The sequence below is a fragment of the Solanum verrucosum genome, unplaced genomic scaffold (assembly GCF_900185275.1).
Source record: "Solanum verrucosum unplaced genomic scaffold, falcon-dt-bn FXZP01000079.1, whole genome shotgun sequence".
Taxonomy (NCBI): Eukaryota; Viridiplantae; Streptophyta; class Magnoliopsida; order Solanales; family Solanaceae; genus Solanum; species Solanum verrucosum.
Genome location: NW_026020368.1, coordinates 2,274,812 through 2,290,300, shown reverse-complemented (window position 1 = coordinate 2,290,300; position 15,489 = coordinate 2,274,812). Strand labels below are relative to the sequence as shown.

Genomic DNA, 15,489 nt, shown 5'->3' with positions numbered 1-15,489 from the left:
ATAATTGTTAATTATTCTAATAGATAATATGGAGTATTTAAGTCATTTATAGTATAGTAATTAATATATAATATGTAGTATTTAAGTAGAAGGTGATGGGGCCCACTTATATAGTTTGATAAATATATCGGATATTAGTTGTGATTTATAGTATAGTAATTAATAATATATAATATGTAGTATTTAAGTGGAAGGTGGTGGGGCTCACTTATATATTTTATAAATATATTGGACATTAGTAGTGATCTTATTGGACCATTGGTAGTCATTCCTAGACTCTTCTATAATATAGTAATTATTACCAATTATTTAACAAAACACACCTCGAAGCTGACTAGCCATTTGTAACCAATATTATCGTTTGTCAATTGCTAAGAGGTTTAATAAGAATTCTTAAGTTCTGAATATTTCAATACTTCCTTATAAACAAAAAGAAGAAGAAACGTATGCACATGTCCAATTCAAATATTCAATTGCTACATTTACAATGTCATCCTCACATTTCTCCTAAAAAAACATATTGATATGATTCTTTTAAGTGGGATGTAACATATTTTGAGAATCTCCTAATTGTTCTAGAGCAACTAGAAAGAGATCCTTCCATCAAAAGAACCATGTTTAGTTGTAGGATATCGATCTATGTAGAAGTTTTCATAACTCAATCATATAAATGATAGAATCATAGGAAAAAAATAGACTTTTTTCGAACTTATAACTCGTTCCTCACGCTTGTTTAATAATCTACCATGAAGTATTCAATATTATCCTTCTCGCTCGGTTTTTCTTTCCTTACCGGAACTAAGCTCTCCTTATAACTCAAAACCCAACATGAGCCAAAGCCTATTCCATCAAATTCAAATCCAAGACTCGTAACTTGCTTAGTTGTTTGATCATAAAACAACACTTTACAACTTGGTGTTAGTTCATAAATAAACTTATCATACTCCCAAATTCCAATACACAAATGATTTGTTATTGGTGGATTCACAGTATAAACTTTAATCCAATTATTTCCTCGAATATTTACCCAAATATCATAAAAAGCTGTCATTGCTTGTGTAACATCTGTACTAGACATTGTTGCAATTGAACCACCACGTAAAAATAAAGTTACCCAATGTTCACCTGGAATTGGTGGTCCTTCAAAATCCCCAAACAATTCAGTTGAAAAATCAAATGTACGTATAAAATACACGTTTATCCCTTCCGCGATATACTTCTTGCTAGTACTAATCCAATAGTACATACCATTCTTGTAGGTGCAATGTTGGGACGACATACATATTTGACATTCGTGTGAGAAATTAGGCTCCAAGTGCTTCCATGAGTCGTTTTTCGTCGAATAGACAGCTGCATAAACCTTAGGGAAAATGTCACTCTCATTGTCATTCCAATATGTTCGTATCCAAATGATTTTGTAGTCATGAGTAGCTAAGTCTATTCCTATTCCTATTCAACGATCGTTGTCTTCCAAACCATCTTCTACCTCGAAAAAAACACGAGGTATAAGCCTACACTCTTTCGTTGCAGGGTTCCACCAGCCAAATCGTCCATTGTCTATGTAATGTCCTTTCTCTAATAAGAACAAGCCATCAATTGGACCATAAATACCCCTGATATCACCAACGTCTTCGCCATGATAAATCAGCTTATGAGTAGGGTCACATCCGCTGAATATTTTATCAGGGAGCAAGTATGTATCGAAAGGTCTTACACACGGGTATTTGTGGTAGTTAAGACCAAACTTGGTAATCATTAGACGGAGACGATTGCTCTCACTGTTGAAGTGTTTTTCGATGAAACTCGAGGTTTTGATAAGATCGTTCCAATTTTTGCATACACATTTGAATCGCAACAGTTATTGCACAGGCAACCTTGATAAAATATGATCAGTAACAATAAAATAGATCTCGGTGTTAGTTGTCATTCTGCTCAAATTAAATCCAAGTGTGGCACAGAAAATCAAACAGAAAAGAGATCGAGGCCAGTAAAAGAAAGAAAAGTAAATAATATGTATGTACATCACACAAGTAAATGGAAAGCACAAACAAACTGAGCGTAAAATTAGCTAACTACCTGTAGTGTCCTCCTATAACTAAGATAAAAACAAATTCCCTTAAAGAATGGGTAAAAGAACATACTATACTTTTCCTTGAGAGAAAAATGGCGTTCCACGTTACTTAAATTCTCATCCTTACATGCAAATCAATGGTATTACATAGTACAATTTTTCCCCAAATGGGGTTACACTCAACCAGCTAGAATTAAACTGAAGTACCTATTAATCAAAACAATGCTAGCAGCTCGATCATTGTTGAACCAAGCTAGCTGATACACAACATATAACACTATAACGTATTGGTGTTCAATCTTCAATACCTGCATTTCTTGACGAAAGCTCCAATGCAAAGTCATAGTGTCATCAGCAATATATAGATCTTCATCTTTTATTGTGCAAGAACAACACACCATCATCTCGTAATCTTCCAAACTTCAGCATAGAATAAGACTGAGAGGCACTAGTTCCTTTTTCCCCTTGTTTATCCCGACAAGGATAATTGTCCAATGTATCTACAGGTTTTTACAGGGAAACCTTGCCACATTTATATATAAGTGCTTTATTCTTCTATACAAGTAGGTGTAGATGAAGTTTCAGGTTCGGAACTTTTCCAGTAAGCCTCCCAAGAAAAAGCTTGTCTTAGCCAGACCACCAGTTTCAGGTGCCTTTGCAGATGTTGGGACTTTCTTCACATTAAGCATCATCGTCTGTCCAATTTCTTCACGCAGTCTTTCAATCGTCTTCATCTCTACAGGGTTTCCAGACGCATCTCTTACATAGAAGAAATTCTTTGCTTTCTCCCCAATAGTTGTGACACCAGCTCTAGTCACTGATAGCCCATTTTCACGTAGGACTCGCGTAACTTCAGAAAGTAAGCCAACTCGGTCCTTGGCACACAACTCAAAGCTGAAGCCCTGTATATCAAAGGAATAAAATTAAGTACATCCCACCTGGTGATATTAGAATTTTGAGGGTTTTGGATAGGTTCGTGCATCTCATAATGTTATAGATTGAAGTAACATATGAATGCGCGCTTGGAGGGCAATCATAACACTTGAAGTACAAGTCAAAAATAGAATAGTAGCAATGCTAACGTTCCAAAGTATAATATTAGATGACCACATCCTACTATCAAACTTACACATTAATCCCAATAGCAAAACAAAAAATTGCACATGTTCATGGACCGCTTAGAAAAAAATTAGCTTTGTGTTATTCTTTGGATGACCAGTCAATCACAGACATATAGAATGAAAGTTTATATATGCAATAGTTCTTGATTCTTTCTAAAAGTAAAGATCACCTTAGCTATGAATTATTTATAAGTTAAGAGACTTTTGTCTATTTGACAAAGTAGTTCAAAATGGGGGCGAGCAAGAGCCTGTTTGGATCTAAAAAAATGGTGTTTTCCCAAATAATTCCAACAACAAAAAGTGACCATGTAATAATGTTAGGAGCATTGGTTCCATAAATTCTATTTGTTTATCTGAAGGATGAGAAATTGGCAATGTCATAAAGAGACAAGAAATATCAATCGTTGGATTTTCTTATAACTCAACTAAATGAAAAGATGGGAAGAGATGTAACATTAGAGCTGGCAGATCGCAATCTTGAGAAACATTCAAGACAAGTTAAGAGGAGTAGATAATCTCCCTTACCTCACTTATCCTTCGCCGAATAGCAGCTTCAATACACTTCACAACCTTTTCCTTCTCCGCTTCAGATTCCAGAGTGCAACCATCCATGTGGCGAATAAAATATTCCTATAAATAGAGTTGTCTATATTACATATTGGAATCAAAGCCTAATGAAAATCTATCAGTGATTCCAATATAGAGCCACTTTGGAAGTGGAAGGATTCTTAGGTACTAGAGCATAAGCTAAACTAGACTTCTTCTTCTTCTTCTTCTTCTTCTTCTTCTTCTTTTTGGGAAGGGGGATTCATGCCTGTATTTCTTTCATCCCCTTTGGGAATAAAATTAAGAATTACACTAATCAGTAACCAAAATTTCAAAGGTGATGGATGAAAATACTTCTAAGGTAGACATGGGGGATGAGGATTTTAGTGGGGTAGTTTCTGAAACTAAAACAAGGTAACCAAATCATTGATGCTATCAGCTCTGATCTTTCTGCTCTAGCTGAAAGAATTGAAATTAAGTGTAGCTCCCTCTATAATAATGTAACTTTTATTTAATGAGATGACGATAGTACTAAGGACCATACAGATCACATCCCTTTTCAAAGTGTAGAGGCTGGAGCAATGTTGACATTGTTGAGCAGAAATAAAAGATAAATGATCTATCCTCCATATGTAAGGTTATCTTAGCAGTCATCAAAATTACATAATCAGATTACCTGTGATGCAAAGGGACCATCTGATGAGATAGTGGCATGGAAAACAGCATACTGCATGTCTGTGAGGGTGCATACAATGTCAAACATAAGCTTTGCTCTATCCTTGCAACTTACACTGACCACTGAGTACCCTTTCTCGACACAGCTTTCAATTCTGACGTCTGGTTTGGAGTTAGGAGGGTATTCTATCTCCATTTCGAGACAACCACCTTCGTAGTCCCTATCAGCAAAAAACATCTGATGAAGCCTCCGATCAACATGAGTACTACCAACTGAGAAAGTAGCATGTGCCCCACTCTCATCATCCTCACGCCCACGAAGAATGTTATTGAGTTGCTCTTCCATGACACACAATCTGGATTCTTCATCCTCATCAAGGGATGAACAATTATCATTGATATAAAGGACACATGCTATGCGCCCATTATGAGTCCAAACCTCGGCAGCAGCAACATTAAAATGAAGATTGGCTAGAACAGCAGAAATTTCTGATAGAAGACCTGGACGATCCCTGCCTATTAGCTCAATGGTGGTGTAATCACCCATAGAGTTCTCTCCTACCTTTCTACCTGGACGTGTCTTCAATATGCCTGATGTGTAACCTTCAGGTCCTAGAGCCTAATGTAAGAAATTTAATGAAATAATTAATAACTTGGATAAAAATTACGTCTTTTTCTCAGGTAGCTATGTTTACAGTTTCAGTCACCTAGATGACACAGCTACATTTTCTCCGCATGAATATGATCTTACTGGGTAGTCACTAGGGTAAAATCTGATCCTGAATACAAATTTCAGGAAAGCCTAACCATAACTCATGTGAAGAAAAAAAAGAAAAAGAAACTGCAGTATAGGTAAGGATTACAATAGCAATAAGCTCATGACTGTAACACATAAGTAAAATAGGCAAATCCAAACACATTATCAGGAACTATTCAGTTTGTGGAATTGGGAACTCTTATCTAACAAATGAGCAGCTATTCTATAACAACTTTTAGTCACCAGGGATATCTGAATGGTTGCTTGACTTTTTCTGTGCTCTGAATAGTCAGTCCCAAAATAAAACTCTTATATATGCTAGGTGAAATAAAATGCATGAGTAGAAATGTCATTGGCAATGCCTGCATATAAATCCAAAGTTATATAATATCAACTGCAAAGTCTGCAATGATAGCTTGGAGTTGCATGATTTTACAGCAAATTTTGAAGATGCTACATATAAGTTTATCCCTCTTTCCTTTCTTTTGTATACTATCATACTAGGAACTGCCAAAGTAATTGTTGTCTTATCCTCGCATTAATTTTGTATAGACCATAAAAATATGAAATTAAAAGGTGACAAAAATAGGGATAATTTACCTTTTCTATATGACCAATAGTATTGTTGTCTGTAACCTTGTTGCCATGTTGATCAGTAACATGAAATACTGTTAAAGTAAAAGAGAAATGAAATTAGAAAAAAAATTCCCAGCTGATTTCCCCAAGTCCTTAGAATATGCAGATAGGACAGAACTAGAAAAGAGTGTCAACGGAGGAACAGCGCAGAAGGTTGATACTTTTTCAAATGGCCCAAAAGCTGGCAAGGTGAAAAAGGTATACATGGCCGCCAATTAAAACCTACTATTATTTTCATATGAGGAACTGAAACATACTAGTAAATCTATAACCACCACTGTCGAAGAAACATGAATTTCGGTATTTATTTGGATAGCAGTCTGAACTTGTAATGAAATAGTGTAGAACATGATCCATATCCAGCAGTAGCGGAAGATGAAGTTTATACAAGGGAATTCAAAAAGATACTAGATTCATACTTGGGATCTGAACCTATGACCTAAAACCAGGGGTGGAACTATTTGTTAGAAATGCACAGAATATGTACAAACAATAAACTACAGAAACCAGAAACTCCAAATTTAGAACCCATAAACTTCAAATTTTGGATCTGCCTTTGCTCAAAACAACTTGTGCATTCCCTTCACTATACTAGAATTTTCCATTATGTCAAGGGAATTCACTAGTTTATACAGCCACAAGAATTTGTTTTAGCCCTACTTGCATTGTTATCATATTTTGAGGAAGAGGATTCAATTGACCCCACTTAGTTATACCTATTTCCGCCCCTAATATACTATCCCCTAGAGTAGCTGTGAGAATTGCAACTAAAAGAGGTTATAAATGAACTCAAATGAGAACAGAGAACCTCAAGCAAAAATATTTGGACATGCCTTGTTTACCTGAAAATACTAACAAGAAATAATAGACTTACCATCCATGAACCACCCCCCATCAGAGGATATGTAGGCTTTGGTAATTACAAGATCAAGGTCTGATAGGATTTGCACCACTTCCAGCAGTATTCCAGGTTTGTTGATACTATCAACCTGAGGAAACACATGAAAATCTCGGTGGGTACTTTTAATAACCATTCAGCTTATTAGAAACTATTAAAAATTATTAAAGAAAAGTTACGATCAGCCGATGTTCAGATACTACTACACCATGAGCTTGTAAAGTCATATAAGCTTAGCTACTTATCACATACAAGACCAAATATAACTTTTGTAGTAAGTTTGGTAAGTCAAATTATGCACCTCTTGAAGAGCAACTGGAGGCAATTCATTGGGAACATGAGCATCAAAGTATTGAAGCTTATACCAAAAGCTGATTGGGAAGGTCTTATCATAGACAAAAGGTCTACCTCTAGATATTGTACCTATTTATGGGATGATCTACTAACCTGGAGGAGACAAAAACAGAATATGGACCGCCCAGCAGAAACAGAATTTCGTGCCATGGCCAATGTAGTATGTGAAATAATTTGGCTCAAGAGAATTTTGGAGGAGTTGAGAAGACCTGTAACAATGCCTATGAGACTATACAGAGACGACAAAGCAGCGATCAACATTGCTAACAGCCTAGTTCAACATGATAGAACAAAACAGGTTGGAGCTAAACAGAAATTTCATTGAAGAAAAGGTTGAAGATGGGAAAATTTACATGCCTTTTATTCCAACTTCTCAACAAAGGGCCGACATTTCAGTAGGAGATATTAAAGCACCAGTTTGAATCCTAAGCAAGTTAAGAATGATTAATCTCCAGTGGCGGATCTATAAAGGGCTGTGGGGGTGCCACGCCACCCCCGAACTTCGACGGAAACTCTATATATACATAGGTATATATATATAATATTTATATAAACATAAAGCGTGCTACCCACAGAACAAAATTGGCTTGTGGTGCCACGGTAGGACAACTTTAGAAGGTTGATGTTGCGGGTTCGAATCCCATTTGGCACCCACTGACTCTAAATCCTGGATCCGCCACTGTTGATCTCTATGTACCAACTTGAGGGGAGTGTTGAGATTAAAGAAAAAGATTATGATCTTATATTTAGGAGATATGGGTGGATATTTTAGGAAAATAGTTAAAACAGAAAATTCATCCAAATAAGGAATTTTCTTGAGTCAAGACATTGTTACCCTTTTTCGTGTGACACATTTTGTATAAATTTGTGAAACTTGTACAAAGTTTATTCAATTAATAGAAATATATTTTCTTCTCAAGCCAACAGAAGTACAAGTATTTACATAATTCAGCCTCTAGTGATGTAAGGAGGATAGCTTGATAGATTTTATGAACTCTCTTACAGGCATAGCCTACTTGTACATTCTTTGAACACGTTCATCAATAAATTACTTTATTTTACCTATCAAAATGATGTATCAACTGCATTGACAAAGCAACTGAATGACATAAGAGATAATGTAGGATCCCTTATCTGACTCAGACTAGTGACTTCAAATGATGCCTCTCAGATCAACAGACTGTAGCTTACTAGTAATTCTGCTTTTGACAGCTAATAAAAAACTTGACAAATAAAATTAGTGAAATATGCTTCAATGTTTTGAAAAAATCTTCAATCTACTGCTTTCTTTCAGTAAAACTATTGACTGTGTACCATAGCAAGCGGAGATGACCAGACTCACTTATCTGTCAAGCGTTATCATTGTAATCTAAAGAGCTTATGGAACTATGGCAAGAGAGCTTCATCTCATAAAAAAAATCTTCCGCATCTTGAAATAAAAACTGGAAAAAGCAATATCACTCAATATTCTTAAGGTTGAAAAAATTACCTTCACTAGAGTACAATCCTTGCAACTCGCATTGTCCACAGATACCCTAATAGCATCATATAATCATTAGTAAAACCACATGAAAAAAGATGAGGTGTTAAATACGAAGCAATTCAATTGACATCCATAATATTTTTCCATTGGTTCAAAGAAGACTGACAGGTTACCATATCTTGGTTGAAGTGACATTCTAAATGGGAATCAGAACTGTGATGCTGCCACAGTTAATAAATATCTAGGCAGGCCAATGAAAGTAAATAAAAACATAATAAAGGCAAGCTGTGGATGTGGCAAAAGCTAAAAGTAGAAAAGCTCCACCTTGGAGGATTTATTCTGATACTTAACGTCTCGTATTCAGGATCAAAATAAGGCCCATAACTCCTTGCCATATGAACAACACTCCTGTAGTCAACAAAGATACTTCCCGGTTTTCCTTTACATCGAAAGTAGCAAATTTTTCTCTATAGCAGCTGACTGGCCTAGTCATCCATGACGACCAACGTAGCAAATTAAACCAGCATTTTACCTACCAAAGATGAAATAATAAATGCGTGAGCAAATGTATGTGGCTGTAAGTAGCAGGGCCTTGAAAAAGAAATGCAATAAACCGAAGTACTTTTCTAGCTTAGATTTCCCGTAAAGCATTTAAAGGTTCTGGTTATTATCAGATGTATGCATAGAGGACGAAGCAAATGGTTGTACTACTCAACAGTTCAGAACCTGATGAGAGAACCGATCCCATCCACAATTTTCTTGGCAAGCTTCACATACAGCAGCAACAACAACATACGCACTGAAATCCCACTAAGTGGGATCTGGGAAGGGTAGATTGTACGCAAACCATACCATTACCTCGTAGAGGTAGAGAGGTTGTTTCTGATAGACCCTAGGCTCAAGTGCATCAAGCCTTCACATGATGGTAGAATATAGTCAAATCAAGATTCTACGAACGAAAAATCAAATGGCATCCTAAGATCAAGGAGAAAGCAACACAAATCCATAATCTAAAGCCATTCCTGGATAGCTTTTACCTAACAAGATAAATACAGTTGAAAGTTTTTAGTTCTATAATTGCTCTGATTACCAACTTGTTGAGGACAATCTATCAAATTCAAAGCAGAGTTGCAAGAATAATGATGAAACGCATAAGCTTTTGGGTTTTTTAAATCCCAGGTCCTCATAAAGTGCTCAACTGCTCATAGACCATAGTAGAGTACAATGTTTTTAAGCTCACATTTGAGGTCTCTTATTGATAGGTTATCTATTGCTTAAGATCTCAAGATACTTGTCTGGTTGAATTTTGCATAAATTCTTAGAATATGGAGTACTGAAATAAAATTAAAAAGGTTAACGTTTTTAAAAGATTTTAAACTTTTGAAAAACAGATTTTGCTACTACTCAAATACATAGTAATTTTTCTCTAAAAGCTTGGTCAAACAATGAACTTTCTAAAAAAATAGGAGCAACACTTTTTGGCTTCCCAAACCTTGGTACAAGTAAAAGAATTCAGGAATAGTTTATTCAAGAATGACAATATTTTTTCCTTGAATTACACTACTAAAAATAAAAATATACTCCCTTCGTTTCATTATACTTGACTCTTATAATAAAATACTCCTAATAGATATTCCATTTTATTTATTTATTGTATCTATTTTGCATGTCCAGAATTGAAGGAACAATTTGATGATTTCAACCGTCATTATAAGTGTGCACTGCCGCTTGAGGGTTTTGTAAATTAGCAAATCTTTAATTTGGTATTGGGTTTTATATGTGCAATTATATTATTACTTTTAAGAAAAAGTGAGGATGTATTGATCTAACAACATTGAGATTCGAGACTTGAGCAATCGGAATTGGGCTCATCAGAGCTGCCATACCTGCTTGTTCTTTGGTGTATGCAGTCCATTCAATATTTAATTGTACAACGTATAAGCATTTTAAAGGCCCACCGGACAAACTGGAGGGGATGCCTACTGGACAGGATCTATTTATGAGCGGATATTTATGTATAATTCTATTATTTTATTAGAGCATGATTGAGTATCTTGACAATTGTTAGAAACTGAAGGATATTTGAGGGAGAAAAGAGACGGAATCTGCGGGAAGGGGTAAAAAAGGAATTTGACAAGTTATTATGACTAGAAAGAAAAAACAGAATCTGGCAGGGAAGGGGTAAAAAAGGAATTTGACAAAATATTATGACTAGAAAGAAAAAACAGAATCTGGCAGGGAAGGGGTAAAAAAGGAATTTGAGAGAGTAGCATCAGTCTCAATCACGTCTTTGAACCACAGAATTTAACGGCCCTGATTTAACAAAAAAATACACCACCAATTTGACCATCAAATCAACATAAAAATGCCGAGAAAATAACAGAGCATAGTGTCACAAAACTTTCTCGGGAAAACCGACAACGACGGCCCTTCCTTTTTTCTTAATCAAACAATTAATGCACAGATATGGATAAGCATAATCAGTACTTGAAATTAGAAAAGTGAACTCACCGATACTGAGAAGAAATTTGTGGAAACAGAGAGATAGTCTTCGCTGAATAATAGAGAAAATTAAGTAGGAATCCAGTTGTTCATACATTCACTCTCTTCTAATTAGTTGATTTATTGAAGAGAAAAGAGAGAATGTTTGGAATTAAATAGGAGGAAAAGGAAAAGTGGAAAAACTTTCGACGTCACTTTGTGCTCCGCCTCCTCCTCCTCCTCCTCCTCAGCTAACACTCTCTCTCTCTCTCTTACAAGTGCAGTGCTGAGTGCCTATTAGTAGCAGCCTATAGCTAAAGTGGCACAAGTGTGTAAACAATGTATTTCCCCTTTGAGACATTATTATTACTCCCTCCGTCCCTATTTACTTGTCCATATTTCCTTTTTTGGTTGTCCCTATTTAGTTGTCCATTTTGACAAATCAAAAAAGGACAACAAATTTTTTTCTATTATACCCTTATTTACACTTTTTGAAAATTATAAAAGTGTATGTTATTTCCCTCCAATTTATTTCACTTTAATTCAAATAAGTGGTTGTAATTTTGAATTGAAAAGTTGTCATAAGGGTAAAATTGTAACTTCACTGTGCTAATCATTGTTGCCTTAATCTGTGTGCCATTTCTAAAGTAGACAACTAAAAAGGGACGGAGGGAGTATTTCCTCATTTTAGTTTGAAAAAATAGTCTAAAATCCCCCCAATCTATACCCGAAATTTCAACTACATACTCCAACTTCAAGAGTGTTCTATTACCCCTGAACTTTATATTTCTCTATTTTTTACACACTTAAACGCTGACCTGTCATAGGAGGTGTTCTTACCTCCTCTAGGCGCGTTAGAAGGTGAATTTTGACGAAAATTTCCGAGAAAATAGTCATCTTCCCCACCCTTAAAATAAACCATCGTTTCTTCTCCATAGCAACAAAGACCAAATTCTCATACAGAAATTAAATTGGGTTTACTGCAAATTTAATTGAACTCCCTAATGAGAATGCTTTTTTCCTTTTTTTGTAGATCCTTTAATTATCAATCTCAAATTTCAATTAATAAATGAAAGGATTCAATCTCAATTGACCTCCATTAATGGCATTGCTAGTGCTTTCGTTTGTTCTCTCTCTTTTGCTGCTCGACCATCAGCCACCACTGTCACCACCTCCGGCGAAACCCAAACCACCAACAAAACCCTGTTTTCCTTTTCCCCTCTCCTCTTATCTCTCCCATTTCGAGACAACCACCATGAAGACCTACCTCTGTTCTCACAACAAGGTCGATATTCATCTTTGTTTCTCACAATTCCATAGGAATTTGAAAAAATTGGGGGAAGAAATTACCTTAGAGATTTTAAGAAATTGGGAGAGTATAGGAAAAAGTGAAAGGAATTATAAAAAAATTGAAAAAAATAAATAAATTAGTTGAATTTTCACCTGTAAAACGCGTGAAGTTCACAGGCCAACATAGATCTGGTTATGGCTTTTTAGGGGTGTAATTATTACAGTCTTAAACAATTCGGGTGGGTGATAGGACTCCCGTAAAGTTGGAGTGTGTAGTTGGGATTTCGGGTATAGGTTGGGGGGTTTTAGACCATTTTCTCTTTTAGTTTAAACTAGTGAACTTCTCCGCGCATTTTGATAATTTTATTAAATATAATATTAATGTAAGATAAAAATGTTTGGTTAGTACTTAGTAGACTTTCAATAAAGTTATTAAAATTTTTACTATTTTAAACAAAAATATTGCAATAAGAAATTCACATAAGATGCGAAATAAAGATAAATCATACCAATAAAAATGTAACATCATTCTTACTTCCTTACTCATTAAAAAATAGAAGGAAAAATGTGAAATCAGTACACATCTTCCGAGTTCTTATGGACGTCCACTCCACTTCCACAAGTCGATCACCATTCTTCATCTTATTCTTCAAATCAAATTAAAATATGAATATAATAAGCACCAAAAATATAACAACCTAAAAAGCTAATGTGATCTTCTATAAAATCGTACAATGATTTTATTTACAGGGCTACAATATGAAACACCAAATAATATGATGAATATGACTATTAATTATTTTATAGGTCATAATAATAAAAAGTTGTGTGGAGTAATTAATGAAAATAAAGACAAATTAAGTTTTACATTTAACATATTCTAAAAATGTCTTTTTAATTTCTTTGCAATGCACATTTAATATAATGAACAGAGTTACATATTTTTTTTAGTTCTTTTAATATAGCACACATAAATAAAAAAAGAAATCTAAAAAAAAATTGTATTTCTTGACCAAAGAAAAGTATCACCCTCACTTTTTCTTTTCCTAACTGTATTGTGGTGATATAACTATTTAGCACAAGTCAATAAGTTATTAAAGATTTTAAAAGAAACATCTATATATAAAAATAATTTACAATCCTTCTAAAAATTAAATATCCACTTAATATATTTTAGCAAGAGGAATATGACATATTAATTAAGTAAAAATTTAAAATTTATCTAATTAAGACTATCCGTCAATAAAAAAATTCAAATCTTAACACAATATTAAATTTAAAGATCCTTAATACTTGTTAAGTTTAAAATTATTAAGTACAAATTTAGTCAAGACTTCCTGTTAATTTGTTAATAAATTCATCTTAACTATTCTATTATAATGCAACAAAATAAGCTTATTCGTGCTTAAAATTATTTGAACCTATAGTTATTAGTTAACACATTTTCATTTAGAAGTAAGTTTTAAACATATAATTAACACTTTTTTATTTTAACATAAATTTTGAACCCGCGAGTAAAACATAATAGTTCGAATTCAACAATCAATATTTTTTGAACAATATAATTAAAAAATAATATTATTATTTTCCAAAAAATTAAATCAAACCTCTAATATGTATGAATAATGAAATTAATAAATCAATCATTACAATATATTGAGATAATTTTTCATTTCCCGTCTCTTTTTATCATCCAACAATTTTTTTTATTATTTTGGATGTTAGATGAAAATAGAGAAAATACTCAAATGACAAGATGTTTCTACAAGAATCTTTTCCATGTCTGCTCCTCCATACATGTCTCGACAATCACCAATATCACACCATGCCATGATAACTTACAGAAACAATTACAATTTCTCATTAAAAAAATTAATATTAAATATCCTCTAATAATGTAACAACAATAACATATTTAATGTAATTTCACAAGTGAAATATGAAAAAAATAATTAGAGAGACAGAAAATATGTGTCCTGAGATCCTTAGCTTGATAAAGCTTGCCAAATTAATTGGAAAAAAAAAACAGAGGAAACATATGAACAATGCATTTGTATTTAATTTAATATAAATATTCATATTATGAATCCCTTTACAAATTTCCAAATATAGAACAACCAAACAATTTCATAAAAATGTAAATCTCAATTTGTTGGAACAATTTTTTGACAGTATGAAAGATGCCTCAATGTTTATTGTTATATACAATATAATCATCATATTTTTGTTGATTATATAATTTAAATGAAATGAAAAAAAATACATTTTCACAATAGTATAAACATAAAAATAGTAAGGAAGTTAAAATTACTTTATGTCTCTCCAAAGTATTATTTTCTAATAGCAATGTTGAAAAGCTAGAAAAGAAAATTGTGAAAAAAATCATGGCTGGATTTGAATTGAGGCTCCTTTGGCTACCATATTTAAAAGAATATTATAATGACTTTTAATTAAAGTGGGATGTGAAAACGTTGATGTGGCACCTCTTAGAAGCCATGATTCCTATTTATCTATTTTCTCAATTTTTTAATTTTTCATCACACTAAATATAATATAATTTAATATTATATTCAATATATTAAGCATTAATTGCATTGCAAGAATAGAAAAAAAATCACCATTTATGGACAATAAAGATTTAATTCATCTCTTTATTCTATTTGTGTATAAAGAGATGGAAATATAAGAAAATGATATAAATAACAATAATCAAATAAAAGTTTATACTCTTATTATTTTTTGTTGAAAGAACGTGAAAGAAAGAAAAGAAAGATAAGGGTTTTAAAAAAAAGAAGTAAAAAAATAGATAAAGAAATATAGAGGGTTTAAAAAAATGGATAAAAATATATATTGTAATTAAATTTTTATTTTTCTTAAATGGTGATTCTCTTTATATACTCACAATATTTTTAATCATTACGTTAATAATAAAATTTGCAAATGATTTCATTGTTTCATCCCATAAATACGTAATTATTCTAAATGGAATTTATAATATTTAATATTATAGAGAATGCCAAAAGTTTTAGATTAGGATATTAGAATATTTTTTTCTGGGGGGTCTTTCTTCCGTTTCCAACTATACAATTAATGTTTAGAATATTGAATGTGATTATAGAATGTTGAATTAATCTTTCCCTTTCCTTAATAATAATAAAATTAGTAAATTTGTCCGTA

The 15,489-nt window shown here is 33.2% G+C and overlaps 1 protein-coding gene across 1 annotated transcript; it reads right to left on the bottom strand.

Moving 5' to 3' along the window:
• Window positions 1–2,118: 2,118 nt before the first annotated feature.
• Window positions 2,119–11,348, bottom strand: LOC125838068 (ACT domain-containing protein ACR3). Its single transcript, XM_049517125.1, has 8 exons — window positions 11,053–11,348; window positions 8,866–9,073; window positions 8,548–8,593; window positions 6,681–6,795; window positions 5,771–5,838; window positions 4,415–5,032; window positions 3,718–3,822; window positions 2,119–2,973 (listed from the first exon to the last, which is right to left on the bottom strand). Exons 2-8 carry the CDS (start codon window positions 8,934–8,936, stop codon window positions 2,653–2,655), a joined length of 1,344 nt encoding a protein of 447 aa, XP_049373082.1. The 5' UTR covers window positions 8,937–9,073; window positions 11,053–11,348; the 3' UTR covers window positions 2,119–2,652.
• Window positions 11,349–15,489: the final 4,141 nt, after the last annotated feature.

What these genes read in the sequence shown, in the direction of transcription:
- LOC125838068 (XM_049517125.1), bottom strand. Translation starts at nt 8,936, where the DNA reads ATGGCAAGGAGTTATGGGCCTTATTTTGATCCTGAATACGAGACGTTA. An exon ending in AGGATTGTACTCTAGTGAAG is followed by an intron (nt 6,796 to 8,547) that starts GTAATTTTTTCA and finishes GTGTTTCCTCAG; the next exon opens with GTTGATAGTATCAACAAACC. An exon ending in CTATTGGTCATATAGAAAAG is followed by an intron (nt 5,033 to 5,770) that starts GTAAATTATCCC and finishes TTCTTACATTAG; the next exon opens with GCTCTAGGACCTGAAGGTTA.